The sequence below is a fragment of the Tachypleus tridentatus genome, chromosome 12 (genome assembly GCF_004210375.1).
Source record: "Tachypleus tridentatus isolate NWPU-2018 chromosome 12, ASM421037v1, whole genome shotgun sequence".
In the NCBI taxonomy this organism is placed as follows: Eukaryota; Metazoa; Arthropoda; class Merostomata; order Xiphosura; family Limulidae; genus Tachypleus; species Tachypleus tridentatus.
The window spans coordinates 84,389,138-84,413,100 of record NC_134836.1 but is presented as its reverse complement, the minus strand read 5'-3'; the positions used below and the strand labels follow the sequence as shown (position 1 = coordinate 84,413,100).

General features: G+C 33.9%; 1 protein-coding gene across 8 annotated transcripts in view; it reads left to right on the top strand.

The window, feature by feature from the left end:
- LOC143233856 (late secretory pathway protein AVL9 homolog) overlaps window positions 1–13,772 on the top strand; it is a 75,583-nt gene extending 61,811 nt beyond the window's left edge. For 6 of the 8 annotated variants that reach the window (XM_076470643.1, XM_076470645.1, XM_076470646.1 and 3 more), the window contains 3 exons: window positions 4,932–4,985; window positions 5,154–5,242; window positions 9,617–13,772. In XM_076470643.1, coding sequence (XP_076326758.1) covers window positions 4,932–4,985; window positions 5,154–5,242; window positions 9,617–9,900 — 427 coding nt within the window. In that variant the 3' untranslated portion in view covers window positions 9,901–13,772. The remainder of the gene's footprint in view (window positions 1–4,931; window positions 4,986–5,153; window positions 5,243–9,616) is intronic. The other 2 variants (XR_013018362.1, XM_076470650.1) reach the window with 2 other exon arrangements.
- Window positions 13,773–23,963: the final 10,191 nt, after the last annotated feature.

Here is a 23,963-nt window from a genome sequence, read left to right as displayed (position 1 = left end):
TAGTCCTAAAGTATGGGTTAATGTTTCTTTGGTTATAAGTTTGAACTTTCTGTGCTCATTAAGCATGTCAAGCATTTTCATAACATAGTCAGTTTTGTTGATAGTAACAACTCTGTTTTCCTTTGTCCAGTTGGGTGATGGTGATATTTTTATTTCTGGAGAGTTTGAGGATATCCTGCATGTGTTATAGTTATTAGTTTTTTTTTAACTTAGCAGTGAACAGTTCTCATGCTAGTTTAGAAGCATTCCTGAAGAAAATAGATTAAACATTTTATGTTCCAGTACATGGATTCACAGAGATAGTTAATTGGCATAACTGAGTTTTGGGGAGAATATGGAGAAGTTCAGTCCTTTAGCTAGTTATTTTTCTGATTGTCATTTAAGTTGATGTTACTGCAGTTAAATATGACTTTGTAAGGAGAGATCTGTGAATTATGTTGTTAGGTGGTTGAAGTCCAGCCAGCACGTGAAGTTGGCAATGAATTCAGTTTAGGTTAGAGATGAAATTTGTGTCAGTGTTTCCATCCAAATTCTTCATCAAGGAAGTTCTTTTGACAAATACAGAATGCTACTGAGTTTTGAAGGTTTCTATTAGTGTGTATTAGCTGAAGAAACTTCAGAGTTAGTGACTGTGTTTTGCATTCTGTTAACAATTGGTTGTCAAGATTTATCTTTTTTATTTTATAGTGCAGTTTTTCAATTGTTTTGAACATTCCTATTCTACCTGTGTAGTCATCACAGAAGTATAAAGGTAATAAACTTGTGTTTTGGAAAATGTAAAGCAAACCCAAACATAATAATTGGAAGCATTTATTAAATGTTTCGAAATAATCAAAACTCCATCATCAGTAATCTAGATGTACAAAACAAACATGAATATTTATAATTACAACAGAAATATGTACATAAGAAGTAAACAACTTGAATATACAAGTTATAACATGATAAAATGAAAATGTGGCACAAATGAAATGGTTAAATTAAAAATAGGTTTAAATCAAGTGAAGAGTGTGATGTTTGCTTTCACCAGTATATGAGACCTTACAGTCTCTGCATGTGTATAAGTAGATGAAATGTGAAATGTGGTTAGTTGGCATCCAATTTTTGTTGTAAAAAAAAATATTAGTCCAAAGTTAGGTTTAAAATTATTCATATCAATTGAGGATAGTAAGCATTACATAATTGTTGACTAATTTCTTGAAAATTGGGAGGAATCAGGTCTTGTAAATTCATTTCTAATTGAAAGTTTTAAGGTTGGTACAAGGAATTTGGCTGAGTTATGACTGTGAGTGCCTAAGGCAGAGATAATAGGTTACAGGGATATTTTGAAGTTGGATAGTAATGGTTGATTGCACGTGTTTTCAGGCTGGAATTCTTTGTGCCACTTTTGTGCATGTGTTTGAGTCTTTCTTGAAGTCTCTCCTACTGTTTAGTCCTGAGGGCTTTTTACGGTGGGGTTTGTGAAAGTTGGCTGAGCAGACAGTCCCTCTACTTCTAGATATCCATGGATGTCAGGGCTCTCTATAGCTAAGTTTAACTTATCTGCATAGTAGTAGGAAAGGAAGTAGACATGATTAATGTTATAACTGAAGCACAAAAGAATCATATATCATGTTGTGGACTGCTGACAAGTGCAACAACTAATTCATCTCCCTGGATGCTCTCAGACGATTCAACATGTTTTCAAACATGTCAACATGACCAGAAAGCAGCAAGAAGTCCACTGTTATGTCACAATAAATCTATATACTTACCAGTTAGATCAGTTACTCTAATGAAGGAATGATCCTGTAGCACATCAGTAAACATAACATGTCCTGGCACATCTCAGTTATTTTAACTATCAAAACTTGAAGATGATGTTTTTTATCATTTTTTTTAAGTCTCTCCATGATTAAAATTCCTTTTTTGCCAGGCATAGAAATGCCTAATAGAAAGATTGTGGAATGTGACAGCTCTGCTGTTCTTGTGGTCTTCTATCACTCCAGTGACTGGTCACTTTGCAATAAAAATGCCAGACTTTGTGCAAGTATCTTTAAGGCCTGCATCTTTGAATTGCTTTCTTATGATAGTTAATAGTATACAAATGGTGTGAAATATTAAAAGTTTTGGTACTATGTTCTTCAGTTTGTCTGTGTTTTCACAGTATTTCTGTAGCCATCGCACATATGGCTTGGTTAATGACAATTATGATGCTGATGAGTTGCAGTATTTCTATGGTATATTGGAATTGAACTAGTACTTCACGAATGGCAGACATTTCTGTCACAGAAGTGTGTAATGTGAGCAAGTAACTTACAACATTCATAGGAATTTCAAACTTTTTTTGGACTGATATGTTGAATAATGTCCATCTACTCACTGTTTGATCTCCTGATTAATGGGAGCTGGCACTCATCCAAACTAGGTTCTTTTTGTAGAGTTCTTTTTTTACATCATCTGTATTAATTCACATGTACTGTCTTGATAGTGGTCCAGTGCATTCTTCAGCATTGTATGCTGGTAGAAGGGGCTGCCCAATTTCATAAGTCCTCTGCTTTTCTGTTTAGACTAGTAAATTTTTTCTTCTTCTTAGGAGTTTGGATCCATGCATCTCTTGCTGCACTGCTATACCATTTACCCTGTGTCTCCTCCCCACTTCTATCTCTCTGTTTCCTCCAATCTATGTTGTCCCACTCCAAGGTTGTTTGGATGTAAGGCTGAATATATATGACTGTTCTGTTTGTGATTCCATTTTAAACATGCAAAGTATTGTACAAATTCTATTTTCACTAACAACTATTTTTTACTGAAATTTTTAAATAAAATTTCTTAAGATCAGTTGTTGCAAGATTAATTCATTGGTATTTAAATGACAATCATTGAGCACCTGCAGTTTTATAACTGAGTTTGTTTAATTGATTGAGAAAGCTTTCCAAATTTATGATTTTTAACATTTCATGATTCATCTTTTATTGCAATGTCATTTCAGTAGCAGATAATTTGTATTTACAGAATAATGATAAAAAATATGAAGCCCATTTATTTGAAAGGTGTAATTGTTTGTGTGAGAAAAAAAGTTGTTTCTGTTGATTGTAGTAATCAGATCAGACTGGACTTGCTAAAAATAATCATAATTCTCTACCAGAGCTACCCAGCCTCTTATTAAACATGAAACCTCATGAACATGGTTAAACAATCAAAATATTTTGTACAAGATTTGTTATTCATTATTGAATCATAATTTCTATCACATGCACACAATGTTTATTTTGGTGTCATTGAAAATCCCTGGAGCATAAGTATTAAGAATGCCTAAAACTTGGCTATCACTTATATATTACAAATAGTTTAGAAACAGAACCTCTTTGCCAGAAAAAATAAACTCATAGTTTTGATTTAATGAATTAATGATTGCAATAGGTTTAGAAAAACAAGTTGAAAATAATATGAACAAACACATTATGAAAAATAAAACAAGATTTATTGTTCTTTGGAGGTGTACAACTGGCTATGGTATCAAAGTTATGATGATAAGTTTTTGCAATACCATAGAATCAAGTTTTTTCTAATACAGTGATTATCAACTAATAAATGACAGTGTAGTAATGTACAAAATAACATTAGAGCTTTTTTTTTTGCATTGTGGGTAAGATTATAATGTTACAGTGTGTATGAATGCTGCTCTTTTTATTCTGCTTCTGAATAGATTTATAATAATAATTTAGGTCATCTAACATGATGATAAAAATAGGCTGAAAACCATTCTAAAAAACAACAATTTGATTACAAGAGAATAAAAACATAAAAGATTCTTCAGGTATAGTTCACAAAATTCTTCAGTGATTCCAGATTTGTCACTTACTGCATTTCTCAGACCCAACTTGGTTATGACAGAAGTAAATAAAGTGATAAAAATTATAGGTAAAAACAGCTTAATTTTTTAGATTATATGTATGCAGAAATATAATTTTTAATACTGTTATCACTCAATTAACTCTCTTTAAGACAGCATGTAAGTAGTATTGGTTATGATTATAACAGCAATGAATATAAAATCTAAATGTTTTTGGATTGCTTCCCCTCTGTTATATGACAATGAACTGTATCAGAGTACAGTCACATTGATAGTTTGCACTGATTTATAATCCTACCAATGAGACATTGCCACATCAGTGTGTAATGCCCACTGAAATATAAACAGTCATATTATTCAGAGCAATATTGTAGTGAACTGAATACTGTCATGACTTGTAGGATAAAATGCCATGTGACAAACATGTAGAATTGAAAAGCTATGGGCGATGCATACCATTTCATGTAACAAACTGAAGCAGTATTTTAAGAAGCTGTCTGTAAAGTCTGAAGAGGGTTTGTGAAGCTAAAACTGTTTGTAATAAAATTGGTGGAGAGTCTGAGCTTTTCAGTTGTGGATTTTAATATTTCGTGATGTGATCTTTATATGGTAAATAACAACCCCATGGATATCTTGCAAATTACTTCGTTGTTCATACATATGTGAATGTGTACTTGGGAAAAATGTAAGAAAATTGTGAAACATAAATAATACTTATTTATATTAATCAAATTCGTTTTTCTTTGTATCTGGACTTATTCTCATTCTAACATTTCATCTAACCAAATTTTTAAACCTCGTCCTATGTGGGAATGGTTTATATATGAGCCAATATTTCTCTAAATCAGGAATACCACAAAAGTTTTATTTTTATTCTTTTTATCAACTTCATAGCTAAATCAAATAAAAATTCAAAATATGGAAGTAAAACAAGAAATCATGTGCAGTGTATAAAATGTTTGTTGATAATGTTTTAATCCTAATTTTCAGGAATAAAATACACCTTTTTATTAGCTGAGTGGATTAATTTTAAAATGGTTTATCAGGTTGCTTTTTTTGTAGTTGAACTTGATTTTTTAAAATATTTTTTTTATAGTCATCCTTTTCATGGTCAGTTGAATGTTGGGGACGTGAAACTTAGACTTGCACAGTAAGTAGAGATTACTGATTACTTCATCTATAGTTCATGAAAAAAATCTTTATTAATTTTTATTTTATTTCAATAGAAACTGTAGAAATATTTAGTTTGTACAGACTTAAAATGATAATTTTCACACTTTTTTTCCAAAAGTGTTTTCTTCATGCATTTATTTTGTAGCACAGTGCAAAACTCTGAAAAAGGTAGACAGTTAAATCAAGCAGTAATGAGCACTGGAAAAGCTGTTGTTCAAACCAGTCGAGTTTTTGGTAAGTTGGTATATTTGGGTAATCATAAGCATTAAGTAAATGTTTTGAAGTATAATATTGAATTTTTAGTTTCAAAAATTTAATACAGCCATCACTTTCATTTGGACAGTTTTATTTTCTACCTTAAAATCCTCTAGTGGTAGTTTAATATTGTTTTTTCCTATTTTTTTAAATGTCAAAAATAAAACTTCAACTTAAATATTTTTTTTGTATTTTTAAAACTATATTTTTCTTTCTAGTGCTTGGTTTATTTTACTTCTATTTGAATAATTAAAGGTGTTAATGATTATGAATATTAAAGATCAAAGTACATATGCACAAGATCATTTACCAAGTTATAGTAGTAGCGATACTAATAGTTACCCAACGTAAATGTTTATAAAAACATTTTTGGAGTTGATACTATTTCATTTATTTACTAAAATATTAGTCAATTGTGTTTCGTTTTTGTAGTTATTATTATCATTGAACAAGTAAAGAAAACATAGAATTTGAATTGAAATAATTATTTACAAACATATATATTATGATACTTAATCTTATAATTGTTACTTGTGTAAAAAAAGTATGAACAAATTAACAAATTATCCAAAATATGTAGTTAAAACTAACTTTTATGCAAAGAACAAAACAACAACAAATGCTTGAAAAATTAACTTTTGAAAATCAATCCACATAAGTCATAATTAAAATATGTTAATAAATATAAGAAAACTACTGTCTTATATACACACACACACACACACATTGTTTTAAACAAAAACAAGCTGAAACAACAATAAAAAATGCAACACCAACTGGAAGGATTCCCAGGGTACAGATATAATGTAGGAATTAAAATGTGTACTAGGTTTTGGGGGTGACAGGTGGAAGTAAGACTCAAATTGCAGTGGGGATACACTGCCTGTAAGTCTTAACTCCAGTTACCAGTTTCACATGAAGAATAGTAAAATAATCAAAGGAATAGAAATAAAAATTAGGAGGGCGAGATGTAGGTGCTCAAGTCCACAACATCCTATTGCTTGCAGACAGTGGTGGGAAGATGACTGCTCTCCAAAGTAAAGAAGACGACAGAAGAAAAATTAAAAATAATAATAATAAGGTACTACCACTTGGGGGGTAAGTAAATTAAATATAATTGCCTCCTAATGTTGGCATTCCAACCCTCATTATGGTGGTAAGGCACTAATTAGTCACCCAGTAGATGAATTATACTAGTATGAAGGGTTCAAACCAGCTATCTCAGCTAACTAGCGAAAATCCCAACCATCACCCATTAATTACTGTAACTACCAAATTTTTAGGCTCTGAACAAGACTTTGTTTGATAAAGTGTTCATCCACATATAATGCTAAGTTGTGTAAATGGCATTGTTCACAAAGAAAAATAGTTATCAGAAATTTTTATTAAAAGTTGTTTTATATTTATTTAATACATTCTTATGTTAATCACAGAATATTTTAAGAATTTTATTAAAAATTCTTTATTAAATCCATTAAATATTACTTTTTGTATCAGTATTTCAACATTAATAATAAATATCATTATTCATTACAAATTGTACAAAATCTGAATAATTGTAAAGTTATAGTGCTTATAATATTGCTACCATATATTAGAAAAGCAAAATATTTTTTTTTTATCAAAAATATTCATATTGGTATATCAGTTATTTTAATTTATAAATCTAAATAATGTGCTTCTATATTAGATATTGAATTATTTTCAGTTTCTAATTTCACTAGGTAAATACTGTTAATAACATTATTTCAGGATTATTTATACTAATTAAATCAATATCTGTAAGTTAAAGCAACAGTATTTAGGTTTGTGTACTTTTTGATAAACCTGTTCTCATAAAAATAAATACAAAAGATGTAAATTTGCGATACAGGTAAAATAATCTCCCATTGAAACTCTTACTACTTGCTTAAAAATCTGATTATTGAAAAATATGCAATTATTATAAATGCAGTAACTTAATGTATCTTTTATGTTTTGGAGCTACGTTTTCTTTTTCCAGTTCATTAAGGGATAACAGAACTGTTTTATTGATAAGTTTATGACAAAAAATAATCCTTTTAATAGAATTATGGTGTGCAGTGTGATGAAATCAAATATTTGAATATTATTTACTTGTTCCAAATTTCTCAGATATTTTAAAATTGGTTATGTTTTATTATCCAAAACATGTTTCTTTATTATTACCACTTACATTTTTGATTTCATCAAATAAAATATTAAATAATTTATTTAATAAAATGGCTGTTTGTTTAATAATTTTTCATACTGAACTAGAAGTAAATCTAAATTTAATCAGATTTATGGAATTTAGAAATAGCATATAGGAAAGGTAAATCTACATAATTTTAAACATTTAAACTTATTAACCAATCTAAAGATACAACAATTAATAATTTTGTTAAAGCTTATAAAAACTTTATCCTAAACAAAATTATTATGCAGATTTACAATTGATGCAGCATTTTTTGTTTCAGTTTGTTTTTTGTTTATAATTAACTAACATTATCAGAGGTTTGAATTTGCTGTTTTTAACACTGTCTTTCCTTTAGATTTTGTTTTATTTTACTTAACTCTTTAATATGGCCTGGCATGGCTAAGCGCATAAGGTGTGCGACTTGTAATCCGAGGGTCGCAGGTTCACACATGCTCGCCCTCCCAGCCATGGGGGCGTTATAAAGTGACGGTCAATCCCACTATTCGTTGGTAAAAGAGTAACCCAAGAGTTGGCAGTGGGTGGTGATGACTAGCTGCCTTCCCTCTAGTCTTACACTGCTAAATTAGGGACGGCTCGGTGCAGTGGGCTAACAACCTACTCACTTAAATACCTGTTGAAGAATCCGCAAGCGATTGTGGCCCTATGTTCCTAGATGGAATCTAATGGTGATAACTAACGAACTAACTCTTTAATATTATATATATATTGTATAATATGATGCGAGGTCTGTTCAAAAAATACGCGGACTGTTTGAATTGCGTGGCTCCAGTCGGTTCCAGGGGAATCCGCTTGGTGTCTCTAGGTTCGCACTGATCAGCTGATTACGACGCCATTTCCCGATTGCAGATATCTTCATTTGTGTATTAGCTACGCGGTTTTAAGTGAAGTGCGATTTTTTTCGTTTGGCGGATTTCAGAATGAATGACCTGAAGGAGCAACTACTTGCTGTGAAATTTTGTGTTAAACTTGGAAAATCTGCAACTGAAACTTTTTGCTATGCTTGATAGGGCTTACGGTGATGTTGCTCTGAAGCGTACAGCATGTTTCAAGTGGCATGAACGTTTTAAGGATGGTCGACAGTCCATTGAAGATAATGAGCGTCCTGGACGTCCTTCCTTGTCAACTGACGACCCACACGTCGACAAAATCAACACCCTGGTGCGGGCAAATCAACGTCTGACTGTCAGGGAGCTTGCTGAAGTGTGTGAGATATCAGTTGGATCTTGTTATGAGATTGAAGATGCACCGCGTTGCTGCGAAATTTTTGCCACGCCTGATGACGGACGAACAAAAAGCCCATCGCGTCCAGGTTTGTCAGGAACTGCTTGTTCGTTCAGAAGAAAACGAAAACTTCTTGTCAAGGATCATAGCAGGTGATGAATCATGGGTTTATGGTTATAACATTGAAACGAAGGTCCAATTGTCCCAGTGGATGGGTGAAACATCCCCAGACCCATAAAAGCTCGCCAAGTTCGATCCAAGGTCAAGGTGATGCTGACAGTTTTTTTCGCTGCTAAGGGTGTTTTTCACCACGAGTACCTTCCCGAAGGCTCCAAAGTGAACCAGACTTACTACATTGAAGTTCTGAAACGTCTGAGGGACACCATCCGTCACAAAAGGCCAGAAATGTGGAGGAGTGGCGACTGGTTTTTCCATCACGACAACACTCCAGCCCATTCAGCCCTCAGAACTCGCGAGTTTTTGTTCAAACACTCGATCAGTTTTCTTCCCCCCCCCCTCCTCACCTGACCTTGCTCCTTGCGATTTTTTCTTGTTCCCCAAACTCAAAAGACCCTTGATAGGAAGAAGATTTGAGACGATTCCAGAGATTAAGGCAAATGCGACGAAGGAGATGGAGGACATTACAAAAGAAGCGTACCAGGACTGTTTCAACAAGTGGAAACACCGTTGGGATAAGTGTGTGCATTGAGGAGGAGAGTACTTTGAAGGGGTCCCAGACCTGTAACTTCTAAATAAAGTACATTTTGTTTTATGACGTCAGTCCGCGTATTTTTTGAACAGACCTCGTACATACAAAATAAATATTCTTACTTTTTAGTACTGTATTTATAACAACCTTATGTAACATTTATCTGCTAACATCTTAGTATTTTCAAACTTTTTAAACCTTATAGGAGGTGCATGGACAACTGCTAAGTCCATGATGTCATCTTGGTGGTCAGGTTTTGGTTCTTCATTACAGGGTGATATCCCATCATCAGCCAAGTCACAAACTTACACTGAACTCAACTTAGTTGTAAACTCTGGTCAAGATGAACCACAACATTTGAAAGATATCAACCCCATATTACAAAATAAAGCCTGTGAGAGTGAAAATGGACATTCTAATGATATAGAGGGCAATAAAACTTATGGTAATCATTCAGAGTTGAAATGTACAGAGAAAAAACTTGTATAGTGCACCTTATATTTTTCATTATATCTTGTGAGTAAGTTTATTATTTGTTGTAAAAGGAAAAACATTTGGCTTTTATATAGAGAATTTATTAATAATGTTTGTAAAAGTTTAGTGTGAAATTTAATTAAAACTTCAAAATGCAATGTTGTGCAAAAGTAACAAAACAACAGTGAAGTTCACTGATTTAAAATAATCAGTAAGTTTTGAAGTTGTGTTTGAACCTATATTTAAAGTGAGCTATATGCATAATTCAGAATTAAGTGCAATTATTATCTCTATAAGGTAATAAATGAGGCAAACAGTTAAGTGAAGTGTGATTTGAGAAAATTTGATATAGAGTTAAAAGTTAAACATTGTTATGTTGTTGTTACATATAATGAAAATTTAGCACAGTACTGTATCACAGGCTTTTGTTCTTCATGTTTTAACTGTCAGCTGTAGATTTACTTAAATTTTTTTATTGCTGTTAACTTCCTAGTGATGGAGAAGAATCAATGTAATACAGAACTTTAATTCTTTAAGTTTTTGTGTAATAAATTCTTGAAGGTTACTTAAGTAGAAAGTAACATTCTAATTGTAATATTAATGGATTCAGTTGTTATATGAAATGCCAGCTGTAATGAAATGATCATTTAAGTGTAGTGTTACAGCACTAGAGTATCTGTAAATGAATAAAATGGGACCTATAGAGAAGAAGGGTGAAGAATAATCTGTATTACTGTTTGAAACAGGTGTACTGAAGATGTGATGTGGACACTTGAACCTTATTCTTTAAATACTGTAGAAATTATGTAAGACTTGAATATTATGATATACTATATAATTTTTTTTTCAGTTTGCAGTTTTAAAAATTTTAAGTATATCTGCACTATATATATACAGAATGGCTCTAAAACTGGTACATTTTTGTGGCAATAGACAGAAGTTAAATTGTTAAATTTCATCCTTGTTGTTACCATTAGCAGATACAGAGATACACTACATACAGTCAGTTAGTGACTAGCTGAAATGGGACAACAATTAGATGATAGCTGAGAAGAGAGAGAGGGATCAGGATGTATTTGTAACTTGTAATAAAATGGTAATGTGTGCTCTGTTAAGCTGGTTCACGAGAAATAAACCTGACGATGACCAAAGAAGGTTGAAACATTGTTCACTTCTCTACTAGTGCCTTCTCTACCCATACCAGCAGTTTTTAAATATATAATTTTCTCACCACAGAAGAACTATCATGCAATATTTCCTACTTGAAACTGTACTGAAGCTTTATTACCAAGCATGTGGCAATCTTATTAAGTATGCCATCATGTAGAACATGAGTGATGAAGAATGAAATCATTAGTCCAGGGACACAGCCCTCATGTCAAACATTAAACATCTGAGAATTAAATGTTTAAAAATTGGCCTTCCAGCCATCAATTTCTGTACGTCAAAAACGATCCCCAACAAGTGACACAATAGTAAATTTTGAACTAATATATAATATACATCTACAGAGTAAAAGTAGAAAGGGTTATTTTATTGTGCATCTCCACACGTACAAAGTAATAATACATAGTATGAAACTGTGTGGAAAAACATGTATATATTCATAAATTATAATGAATAGGAAAGTTTAACATTTTTAAGATATGTACATACAATTTATACAAAATGTTGTTTGGATGAGTGTTGCAGTTGCCTGAAAAAAGAGCAGTTTATTTTAGCAAAAATATTTGTTAAGAATTCTCTTGATTTCTTATATAATGTTTTGTATTTATTGGTATAACCTTCCCATGGTTCAGCAGTCAGTTTGAGAATGTGTAATAGTAAAAATGTGTTTCAGTAATTACAATGACCCTGAATACAGATACCCTATTTTGTGGAATTGTATTTAATAACAAACAAACAGATCATTGGTGTCCTGAATCAGAGGGACTCAATAAAAAGTAAATTATTTATAATAACAGTATACAAACAAAAATACGTCACATTAAAAAGATTTCTACACATCTGCCATGATTTAATTTTGCCTGCTTTTTCTTGTTTTAACTCAGTCACTTACTTTAAGATTGTTTTATATGAACAATACTAATAATCTACAAAGTATGTCTTGTTCCATAATATACATATGAAATTCTCAATATGTTTGTGTCTGAAAAATTGATTTTCAGCAGTTGCTACATAAATAGGATTGTCAGATACATGACTAGTATTAGACACTACAAACTTCTGATAAACTCAGTCTATTGCTGACAGTCAAGTATACTTGGTTTTTCACAGCAGTTTGTGTAAATAGTCTGATCATAAACATTATAGAAACATAAGTACATGTTTAAGAAGGGTAGAAGAAATATTTGTTTTTAAATGCCTTTTTATTTTGTAATTATTATTTTATGTATCTCATTATCATTTGGAAATAATTAAAAAATAAGTATTGATGATTTGAGGTTTTCATAAACCTTGTTTACCATTAAACAACCCTAATCATTGATCACTTGTTTGTCCGGAAGCAGTTCATCAAAATTGCATTTCGTTGAATGACAAGGTTTTTCATCAGATTTTGACACCACTTTTTGTTTACAGTTAAATGTCAGATTGTTTTGGCAATTGTAAATTCAATTTGAAATTTAGTGAGATTCTGTGCTGTTGAGTAGTAATGAAGCTACTATGAAAGGTCTGTTTCTTTTCCAAAATCTTTTCTTGAAAGATAACAAAAATGTTTTCTAATGATTACTTTAAACCTAATGCCTTGTTTGCATTTGTTTATATTTTTGATTGGTTTCATTATATCACCTACTTAAATCTGATAGCAAAGAGTGATTTAACTTGATATAATTTTTGGGGTGGGCACACTCTTTCTAAAGTAATGTTAGTGACATACTCAAAATAAGCTAACTCTTCAACATTGTTTTCTTTTTCAATGATTTATTTGAAAATCACAGACAGTAAATAAATCACACACAAAAAAATTAAAACAAGTCAGCTGCTGTACTAACTTACTGAATACTTAGTGCCCAACATTTGTCAAATGTCTTCTCAGTGGGATATTAGTAAGTTTTTGTGATTTACAGTGCTAAAAATCAAAGGTTTCATTCCCATCAGTGGACACAGGAGATAGCTCAATGTGGCTTTGCTATAAGAATACACACAGATATTTGTCAAATAAAATAGACAACTTATTACATACGATATTCTGTAAATGTTTTCTTTGATGTGATTTTACTGATATTTTGGGAAATGTTAACTAAATAAACAGATGCAGGGCATACATTACATAATGTTTTATAGGTACAAAACAATCCAGTATGTTACAATTTCAATCCATATTTGTGCACATGTACCTGCTGCACTGTGCAAATACAGTAACTAAAAATATTATAGGAAGAATTTTATGTAGAATTTGATATTTTGTAATAACTAGGCAAAATACGTACAGAATTAGTTTTAATCTTTAACATTTTCTTCATTATATGTGCTTTGATTATTTTTTTATTAAAAGCTTTAAATTTTTTATTCTTTATAATTTGTAACCTTTGATATTCATTGTATTTTAACTTTTTTCTCGTATTGAATTTATATATGGTTTGAGTTCACACAACTCCTCCCACTCCAACAGTTATGTAAAAATATGTATTCTACTGTGTATCATTTAAATTATTCGAACTTGAATTTATAATTTTAACAAAATTTTCACCCTTACTTATTTTTGTTACTTAAATTCTGTTTTCCAATAATTATCTAACAATTTTAATGTAATCACTGCTGCAGACTAGAGGATGTTTCAATGGTAATTACTGACAAAATTCTCTAAAATGGAGATTACTAAGTTATACATGAAAACTTGTCAATTAAAAGATTTATTAATTGGGACTAAAGTGAGTGAAAATGAAGTTCAGTTGCATATTTATTTAAAAGATTACTTCATACTAAAAAGTACATTTCTTTTATGTTTTATCAAGATTTTATTTACGATAGCAATTGAGAACAGACTGTAAATTTTAAAAATGATAACTTTTTCTGCAGATATATTAATCAAAATTGTTTGTTACACAATGAATGAGGAATATGTTGTAGAAAATGTTCCAATGCATTAAGCTGTTTTTTTTTGTTTTTTTTAAACAGTTCTATATGTGTAGTAATTGTAATGGGACTCTTACAGGAGCCATCAACTTCCACGTTTCAACAGAGATGACACACAGACATTATGTACGTTTTTTTCCATAACCTTAAGGAAATTACATCAAATGGAATATTTTTATTTTAAAAACAGAATTTTAAACTTGCATTTAAAGTAATGATGTTGGTCAAGGGATAAACTCTCAATTAAAAAGTTGCTGTTATTCATATATGCATTCAGTGAAGGATTTTCACTTTCATTGGAAAGTCATCCATGTTTTGAAAGGTGTAAACAACATTAAATGTTAACAAAAGATTTTTTTCATATGTATAATTTATAATGCATCATAACTTTTTAACATCCTATACTTTGCTGGCCCATTATTAGTTTTGTGTGAAATCTAAGAGTTTAATAAAATTTCATGTACCTTTTGCAGCCCATCATGGCCAGGTGGTTAGGGTACTTGGCTTGCAATCTGAAGGTTGTAGGTTTGAATCCCCATCTTATCAAACAGGGTTGCCCTTTTAACTGTGGAAGTATTATATTGTGAAAGTCAATCTTACCATTTGGTGAAAAAAGAGTAGCCCAAAAGTTGGTGGTGAGTGGTGATGATTAGCTGCTTTCCTTTAGTTTTTCACTGCTAAATTAGGGAGAACTACTGCAGATATCTCTTGTGTAGCTTTGTATGAAATTCAAAACAAACTGTTTTGACTGTCACAGATTAAACTTGGTATCTGTTCATAAGTTACAACATACCAAGCCTTCTGGAAAACCCCCTAGTAGGCCCGTCTATTATGGCATTGAACAAATGTCCTCAACAATAAGATATTGGCTCTCAGTAAGGGATGAAAATAGTGACTACACAAGATATTAGCATGAAAACTAAATACACATTATTTGTGTGATAATTTTGTAATAGTGCCCTGTGTGGTTAATTTGTATTAATAAAAGGTCTGTACAGAATGAAGTTGTGTGTGAAACTCATAAAATAACAGTTTTTGAGATGATCTATTAAATTTGCATATTACTATATGTGATGACAGTCTTTTAGGAAACTATGATACAGGTACTTATGTAGTAGGTTAACTTGAGAGAATTTTGTGTGTGAAACAGTTTACTGATCACCAAGTGATTCTGAGCATACTTGATGTAAAATTAAAATGTTAAGTATTTTGACCAGTTAATTAAATATGAGGTGTAGTTTAAAGCTTTAATTTGGTATTTATTTATTTTTTAGCATCTTACCAAATGATGTAATAGAATGACAGCAGTTTTTTTCCAGAACATAATTTCTAAAAAATATATATATATTAAAGAATACAATAAAACTTTCTGGTAATTAAAGACCAAATTTAGCTTTGAGATGTACAAATTGCACCTTCTAAACTGACATAATTGTGGTTTAAACTACAAAAGGAAAGAAAGGATATCAGTAATCATGTGAATACATGTTTGGTGTAGTGGTAATGTTAAGCTACATGACCATTTCAGCAACTAGAGATTCTGTGACTTAGTGTGAAGAAGGACAGGTGTAATGTTAGTATGTTGAGTTTTTGTTTTGTTTCATGTGTCGAGTTACAGGGAATGTATAGTCCAGTGTGGGTGATTTTTCTTTGGATTCCTGTTTCGAATTGTGTAAAAAAAAAAACCAACCAACCAAGAAGTCCTGCTTATACAACAACTAAAACCAAAATTAAACCAATATAAAGGAACACCTTTATACCTATACTAATTAATAACTTAACATCTAACTGCAACGCCACCTATAATCAAATACTCACTTACACTCTCATCCCTAAGACGTGTGCCCGGCAACTGTCAGTTGTAAACTGTCTCTTTGTTAACCTGACGATGGGCTAAGAAGGTCCAAACATTCTCGGCTTTATTAGTAAAAGTCTTATCACCAATACCAACCATCCTGAGATACATTTTTATTAAAAGTGAGTTTCTCATCATCACAAATTGAATCTTTCCAATTTCTAGTATTTTAGATAACTGTTTTTCTACTTTTCAACAGTAGGTCGACCACCCTTTATACATGGAGTATTTTAGAAGAGTGATGAAAAAACAAACAGCACAAAGTGGGTTTTAGAATATTCCAAACACTCTGGGGATTGGGGTTTTTAAACTGAACATGATACACCATCATGAGAAACAAGTAGCATTTATCTGAATTGGTTTGATTTAGATTTAAAAAGTTTGCAAGCATTTGCATGATAATCTATATTATTAATTTTGCCAAACCATCAAACTGTTAAAAACACTACAAGGTGTGCAACTTCATCACACCTAATTCTTACATGACTCAGAAAATAGCTAATTGTTAAAATTAGTTCCTTGATCCATAAAAATTTCCCCATAAGCTTTGAATCATACTCTATATCAAGACTACCCTTATACTCAATGTCAACCAGAGATAACATCTATCTACAACTTTTGCTTGAGTTTTAAGACTACCTTTCTTAACTGCTAAAGAATCATATAGATGTTTCAAAACCAGACTGAAATATCTGACCCAAAATTAAGATATAATCAACATAAAAATGGCTTGGTATATCACCATCAGCAGATGAAAGGTTTGAATCCCATCACTGAACATACTCTTTCAGCTGGTAACAGCCTGGCATGGCCAGGTGGTTAAGGCACTTTACTCATAATCCAAGGGTCACAGGTTCGAATCCCAGTCACACCAAACATGCTCGCCCTTTCAGCTGTGGGGGCATTGTAATGTGATGATCAATCCAAGAGTTGGCAGTGGGTTGTGATGACCAGCTGCCTTACCCTCTAGTCTTGCACTGCAAAATTAGGGATGGCTAGTGCAGATAGCCATCAAGTAGCTTTGTGCGAAATTCAAAACAAACCAAAGCCTCTAGTATCTTTTTATGAAATTCAACAAACGAACCAATATAACATAACAACAGGGACAACAAGGGACCTGTTGGTGCATTTTGGCTCTCCCATCCCATAAGTCAAACTTAAAAAGAAAAAAAACTGAAGCAAGTCTCTATCATTTATACACCTAACAACCTTTTTTTTTTTTTTTAACTCATTCAAATTTACTACCTCAGAATCTGAAGACAACCCATTTCATAGGCCAACCACCCAATTTGAAAAATAAAATTGCTTTAGCTGAAGACAGTTTCTACCTTACCTAAGTCCACATATGTGTATCCTAGTTTTATAATTCTCACTGTTAAGTATGACAAATGTTGATGCATCAACTTTATCAATTTATTTGACAATCTTAAACGCTTTATTAAGATTCCCTCTAACTTATGTTTTTTTCAAGAGAAACCAAGTTTAAAATCTTAATCTCTCCTCATATGACAACCCCTCCATTTTAGTAACCTCCTCTGAACTCTTTCCAACAATGAAATATCTTTCTTAAGGTAAGAAGCCTAAGACTGAACATAATATTCCAAATGTGGCATAATTTGTGACCTATACAATGAAATTAGAGACGTGTTCAATATTTCTGTAGAAACAACCTAAAATCCTATTTGCTCTACTACTAACAACAGCACACTGCTTGGATGGCTTAAGAGGCTGATCAACCATTACATCAAAATACTTTTCTTTTGTGACACTATTAAGGTTATTCCCATCAAAATTATACTTATAAATCAAATTATGACAATTCACATACAATATCTTGCATTTATCATGATTAAAACCCAACTGCCATTTATTTCCCCAACACACTAAATGGTCTAAATCATTTTGTAAAGAAAGCAGCAGCATTGTCTTCAGAACCAGTAACATCCAAAATCTTGATAGCATTAGCAAATATAAGTAAGTTATTGACCATTCCTTCATATATGTCATTGATGTAAATCAGAAAGAGCAATGATCCTAAAACTGAGCCCTGAGGTACACCACTTGCATCATTAATCCAGTTTGACTTAACTCCTTTTATAACAACTCTACTTTCTTCTATTAAATCGCTTTTCTATCCAATTAATTAATTTATCCCATACACTTACAGATATAAGTTTCTTTACAAGCCTTTTATGTGCTATTTTGTTAAATACGTTCTGAAAATTCAGGTGCACCAACTATACATTACCCTCAGCTACTTATGTAGAACACCTCGTTGTGGATTCCTGTACATGGTGAGGGGATCTCCCAGGAAAGGTTCTGTACTTTCAGTTTACCTCCTCTGGGATCTAAACATCCACCCACGTGTTTACCGTGAGTGGCGACCCGTGAAGGGGATGAGAGGATCCTGTTGGTTGAGGGGTCCAACCCTAACACACCACTTTGGCCTTCAGTGGCCCCCCTTGGGTCAACAGGCTAGCTCACTTGTGCTAGGATCAACCAAATACCAGTGTTGGAAGTTCTCAACAGGTGTTGTGGACATTGTGTCTGATGGTGGTGTTTGGGTATAGTGCTCACGAAACCCTGGCGTTGCTGCAGTGTCCTTGCTTGACATTGTAGTGCATCCCCTCGTAGGGCTCCATGGTGGGTGGGGTCAGTGGGCACCGAAATTTCCTTTTTTCCTATGGATCCTCCAAATAAAAATTTAAATAAAATAGTGAAAAGAACAGTCGATAGGTAAATAACCACGTCTTGTAGTTTCTGAGCAGCAATCTTCAACATCTGTACCAACTGTTGTACCTCATTTTCTTATCCTACATTCTCTTTCAGAGAAACTTTTAGGGCAAATGTCCCCTTTTTTTATTCAGAAAGGACTGGAAGGGCTTGCTGGTTCTCCAAAGTCAGTAAAAAAAGCTTCAATTTGGAGACATATTGGTGGAAACATCCACATCTCAACACAGTGAACTCCTCTTGAATTCAAAGGCAATTGGGGATATATCTATTGAGGTTACACCTCATGCTACTTTGAATTCATCACGAGAAGATATTGTTGAGAGGGATTTGAAGAACATCCCCGAGTCAGAAATTCTCGCTGGTTTCTCCACTCAAGGAGTTTCTGCAGTGAGGCGTATCTCCATTTGCAAAGATGGACTTACATTGCTGACCAATATTCTCGTACTGACATTTACATCACCACGTTCGCCTGCCACCACCAAGACAGGTCATTTTAATTGCAGAGTATGGTCGTATACATTCTAAACCCTCTCCAATGTTTTCAGTGTCAAAGGTTCGTTCACTCAAGGACATCATGTCGTGGTTCCCTGACATGTGCTTATTGTGGTGGCAAGGACCATGATGCCTATGAGTGTGAAACGGACAAACATTGTGTCAATTGCAATGGCTCTCACCCGTCCTACTTTCGTTCTTGTCCTAAATGGTTGGAAGAAAAAGAGGTGTATCGTTTGAAAACGATTCATAACATTACTTATTCTGAGGCTCGTAAATTGCTGTTCACCACTTCATCTCCGACGTATGCTGCTGCACTTCGTTCCACAACTACAGAGGGAGTGCAGACAGATCTCTCTGTGCCTCCTAGAAAATCGTTCTACAAACAAATAAAAAGTATTTTGACCTCCATGGTTAAAAAAGTTGATGAATCATCTTCAGCACCTATCTCCGTCTCTTATATATATTCCACCAAACCCCAAGATCCACATCCTTTGGTTCCAGGTACAGGCATTTTCTCTGATCCATCTTCTTCTCTCACCCCAAGATGCAAAACAATCATTCATTCACATCCTTAGTCTCTGGAATCCCCTTCTAACAGCAAAGACCTGCCCAAACGACCCAGGGCGGGATCCATGGAGGTCAATAGACCTCCCTCGAATAAGGAAAGTAAGGAAAAAAGATGTGCTCGTAAACAGAAGGGTTCTCTGTCCAATTCACCTACACGTAAATAAAAATGGCTACCCTGATACAATGGAGCTATCGAGGTTTACATTCTAATCTAGATGACATCAAAACACTGATTGCTTCCTACCATCCTGTTTGTCTCTCCTTACAGGAAACATTTCTGAAACCTGCCGATACAGTAACCTTTCGGCAGTTTTCTTTGTACAGAAATGACAGGCTGTGTGATGGACGATTGCATGGAGGGGTGGCATTGTTGGTTCATCAGCACGTGCCCACCCTGTCTTTGTCACTAAAAACACCCTTGGAGGCCGTAGCCATATGTGTTTCCTTGGGTCATACTATCACTGTTTGTTGTCTCTACCTATCGCCTGGAGTGATCTATGATCTATCAGATCTTGATGCTCTCATAGAACAGTTGCCGTCTGTTTTTTTAATCCTGGATGACTTTAATGGACATCATCCCTTTTGGGGAAGTGCTGTTATTGATAGCAGGGGTCGCTCTGTAGAGCGTATGCTCTCTGATCACAACCTTTCGCTTTTCAGTACTGGTTCTTCTACTTATTTCCATGCACCTAGTCTGTCCTTTACTGCTATTGATCTATCAGTTTCTATCAGTTTGCTCTCCTTCATTATTCTCCAATTTTTATGGAGAGTTGACAATAATCTACGAGGCAGTGATCATTTTCCTATAATTTTGAGAGAGACTGGTCGTGGTCGATGCCACCCATCCCTCGTGCCCCTGTGGAAGCTGTATCAAGCATCATCTCTCAGCCTTCAATAGACGACTGTGTGCAGCAGTAACTGACTGTATTATACGAGCAGCTCGTCCGTGGTGGAATCCTGCCTGCCACATGGCACGAAAGGTTAAAAAACGGACCTGGGATACTTTCCATAGGTATCCTACACTTTCAAACCACATCGCTTTCTAGTGGGCCCGTGCACATGCTCGGTGGATAAGACGTCAAACCCAGAACGAACCTTGGATTAAGTTCACAACAAGCCTATCTACTACCACCAGTTCCAAAGTCATATAGGACAAGATTCGAAATGTCAGTGGGCAATATAACTCTGTCCCCCTCTCGATCTTGCTCTCTGATGGCCAGGAAGTAACTGATACCCAGAGCATCGCCAATACTCTAGGTGAAAGCTTTTGCCAGGTATCTTGCACTTCTGCTTCTTCTTGCACCTTCTTAGCCATCAAGACTTGGGCAGAGCGATTATCTCTTTCCTTTCGAGCTGATTGTCTCTATGACTATAATTGTCCCTTTACACGGGTGGAATTGAAACTGGCCCTTATCGGTCTAGCAGTACATGGGTTTGACCAGATGATGTACACTATGACATGCTGCGCCATCTATCTCCTGCTTCTCTTGATATTCTTCTAATTGTTTTTAACTGGATATGGCAGGAGAATGTTTTTTCGTGATGCCTGGCGTCAGGCTATTGTCCTACCTTTCTCTAAACCTGGGAAAGATCCCAAGATTCCTTCAAACTACCGTCGAATTGTTTTGACGAGCTGTCTCTGTAAGACCTTAGAGAGGATGGTTAATGCTCATTTTGTTTGGTTCCTAGAATCAAACAACCTCCTCTCGCCCACCCAGTGTGGGTTCCGACGACAGCGCTCTACCTTGAACCACATGATTCGACTTGAAACGTCAATCAGAGAAGCCTTTCTCAAACGACAACATCTTGTAGCAATATTCTCTGACATTGAGAAGGCTTATGATACAACATGGAGGTATGGCATTTTGCGAAACCTCCATATATATGGGCTACGTGGTCATTTGCTCATTTTTATTAAATTTTTTTTAATTGACAGGAGGTTCCAAGTCGTGTGGGTTCGACACTTTCCAGTTCTTTTCTACAGGAATTTGGAGTCCCTCAGGGCTGTGTTCTGAATGTCACACTTTTCAGTATAAAAATTAACGTCATCACTGAACAACTCCCTCTCACTGTTGCAAACGAGCTTTATGTCAACAGCTTTCACATCTCATGACAGTCGTCGAACATGAGATATATTGAGCAGCAGTTACAAACTGCCCTCAATCGTGTACTGAAGTGGACCACAGCAAATGGCTATACCTTCTCTCTCTCTAAAACCGTTTGCATGCACTTTTGCTGCCAACGGGGTATTCACTCTGATCCTAAATGTCTCAGAATTAAGTCAAAGTTTATAATGCTAAAAACTTGGATTGTTCAGTTTTGGGCTTAACAACAAATAAACAAGTCAATAGCAACTCCAATGATTCTTGGCTTAAGCACATGCAGTATCAAGTGAATGAGTTGTTTATGGTGGTGATGTCCATGGATGCTCGTTTTCTGTTCCTGGGAAGCAGAAGGATGAGTTTCCACAGGAAATTTGTTTTCCACCCTTGCAGTCTCAGTATTTTCTACAATTTTCAGTGATTCCAGCAACATACCTCTCTTTTTATGAGAAGCCCTCATCTGATTTCTAGGTCAACTTCTCCATCAACTAACATGTTGATGCAATGTTTAAAATTAACAGACTTCATTCTTCATCAAATCTAGTCTCTTGCTAGTGGTTGTGAGTGATAATGACGAGAGATTATATTTAGCTGCTTTGGTTAACGACAGTCCTTATATTCTGTAGAAACCACCTTATGGTCTCAGAACAACAAACCCACAAATCAGCCAGTGACACTAAATTACCTAAATTTCAGACTTGTTCCTTTTCCCTTTAAAGATTGCCTTTTGCAGAAGGAGCAAAAACCTCGTCACAAATCCCAGTCACACCAAACATGCTCGCCCTTTCAGCCATGGTGGTATTATAATGTAAAGGTCAATCCCACTATTTGTTGGTAAACGAGTAGCCCAAGAGTTGGCGGTGGGTTCTGATGACTAGCTGCCTTCCCTCTAGTTTTACACTGCTAAATTAGGGATGGCTAGCGCAGATAGCCTTCTTGTAGCTTTGCGCGAAATTCAAAAACTAACAAATCCCTGATTTTTTAGGGTCGGGTCTTACACAATCTGCAGTAACCAAATGACCTTGATATTCTACTTCCTTTTTCAAGAACTGACATTTACTTGGCTTAAGCTTTAAATTTGCTTCTCGTAACCTATCAAATACATGTTTTAATCTTTCTAAATGTTATTCAGAAGTTGCTGTGAGCACTATAACATCATCCAAGTAACAAACATTCTGAGTCTTGTAAACCTGATAATACAACATCCATTAATCTCTGGAATCTTGAAGGAGCATTACATAAACAAAAGGGCATTCTGTTGAATTGGTATTTACTTGATGTAAAACAAAAGCAATTTTAGCTTTATCTTCTTCTATTTCTACCTGCCAATATCCACTTTGTAAATCCACAGATAAAAAGTATTTACTGTTACCTAACCTGTCTAAGGTCTCTTGGATATTAGGTGATGGATAAATATCCTTAACTGTTTCTGCATTCACTTTTCTAAAATCTATACAGAATCTCAATTTCCTCCTTTTTAGGAACTAATACAACTGGTGATGCATACGTACTACTATTGTTCTCTATTACTCCTTGTTCAAACATTTCTTTTACACATTGTTTTAATTCGACCTTGTGCTTCTCTGACACTCTGTAGGATCTCTGTGCTATAGGTTTACTGTCATTAAACACTACCCTGTGTTTAACTTCGTACAACCATTTGGGTTACTCTCTCCTACAAATGTGTCTCTGTATTCTTCTAGTAATGTTACCAAGCCTTGTTTATGTTCTTTCACATTTCCTATGATAGAGTTCCATTCCATCTTACTTTGTTATGCTTTTTTCTTAATATTTCCGGCATGCTGTCGAACGACGAAATAAAATATATTGTAGGATTGTGATGATACAGCACACAGTACAGATCAACTTGACGTCATAGTTCGTATCAAAATACTTTAACTGAGATATTCTTAAATATTAAAAATAAATACAGCAATTTTAATGTTTCAATATGTTAATTTCATATTTTTCCAGGTCATCCCATAAGTAATGTCTGAAATTTTAATACAGAAAGTGCATCATCATTTCTGTCTTTGTAGAAGGCTTTAATAACTTAAACTATGTAGTAGGATGTGTATAAAAATGTTCACACAAATAAAAGAATCTAACCCAACTTCACTTTTTCAGATCATTAATCAATTAAACCATTATGAAGATAGTTGTGTCTGAGGACCACATTAGGCATATAATGCTTTATGAGTTTAAAAAAGGCAAAAGTACAAAAGAAACTACACGAAACGTTTATGGTG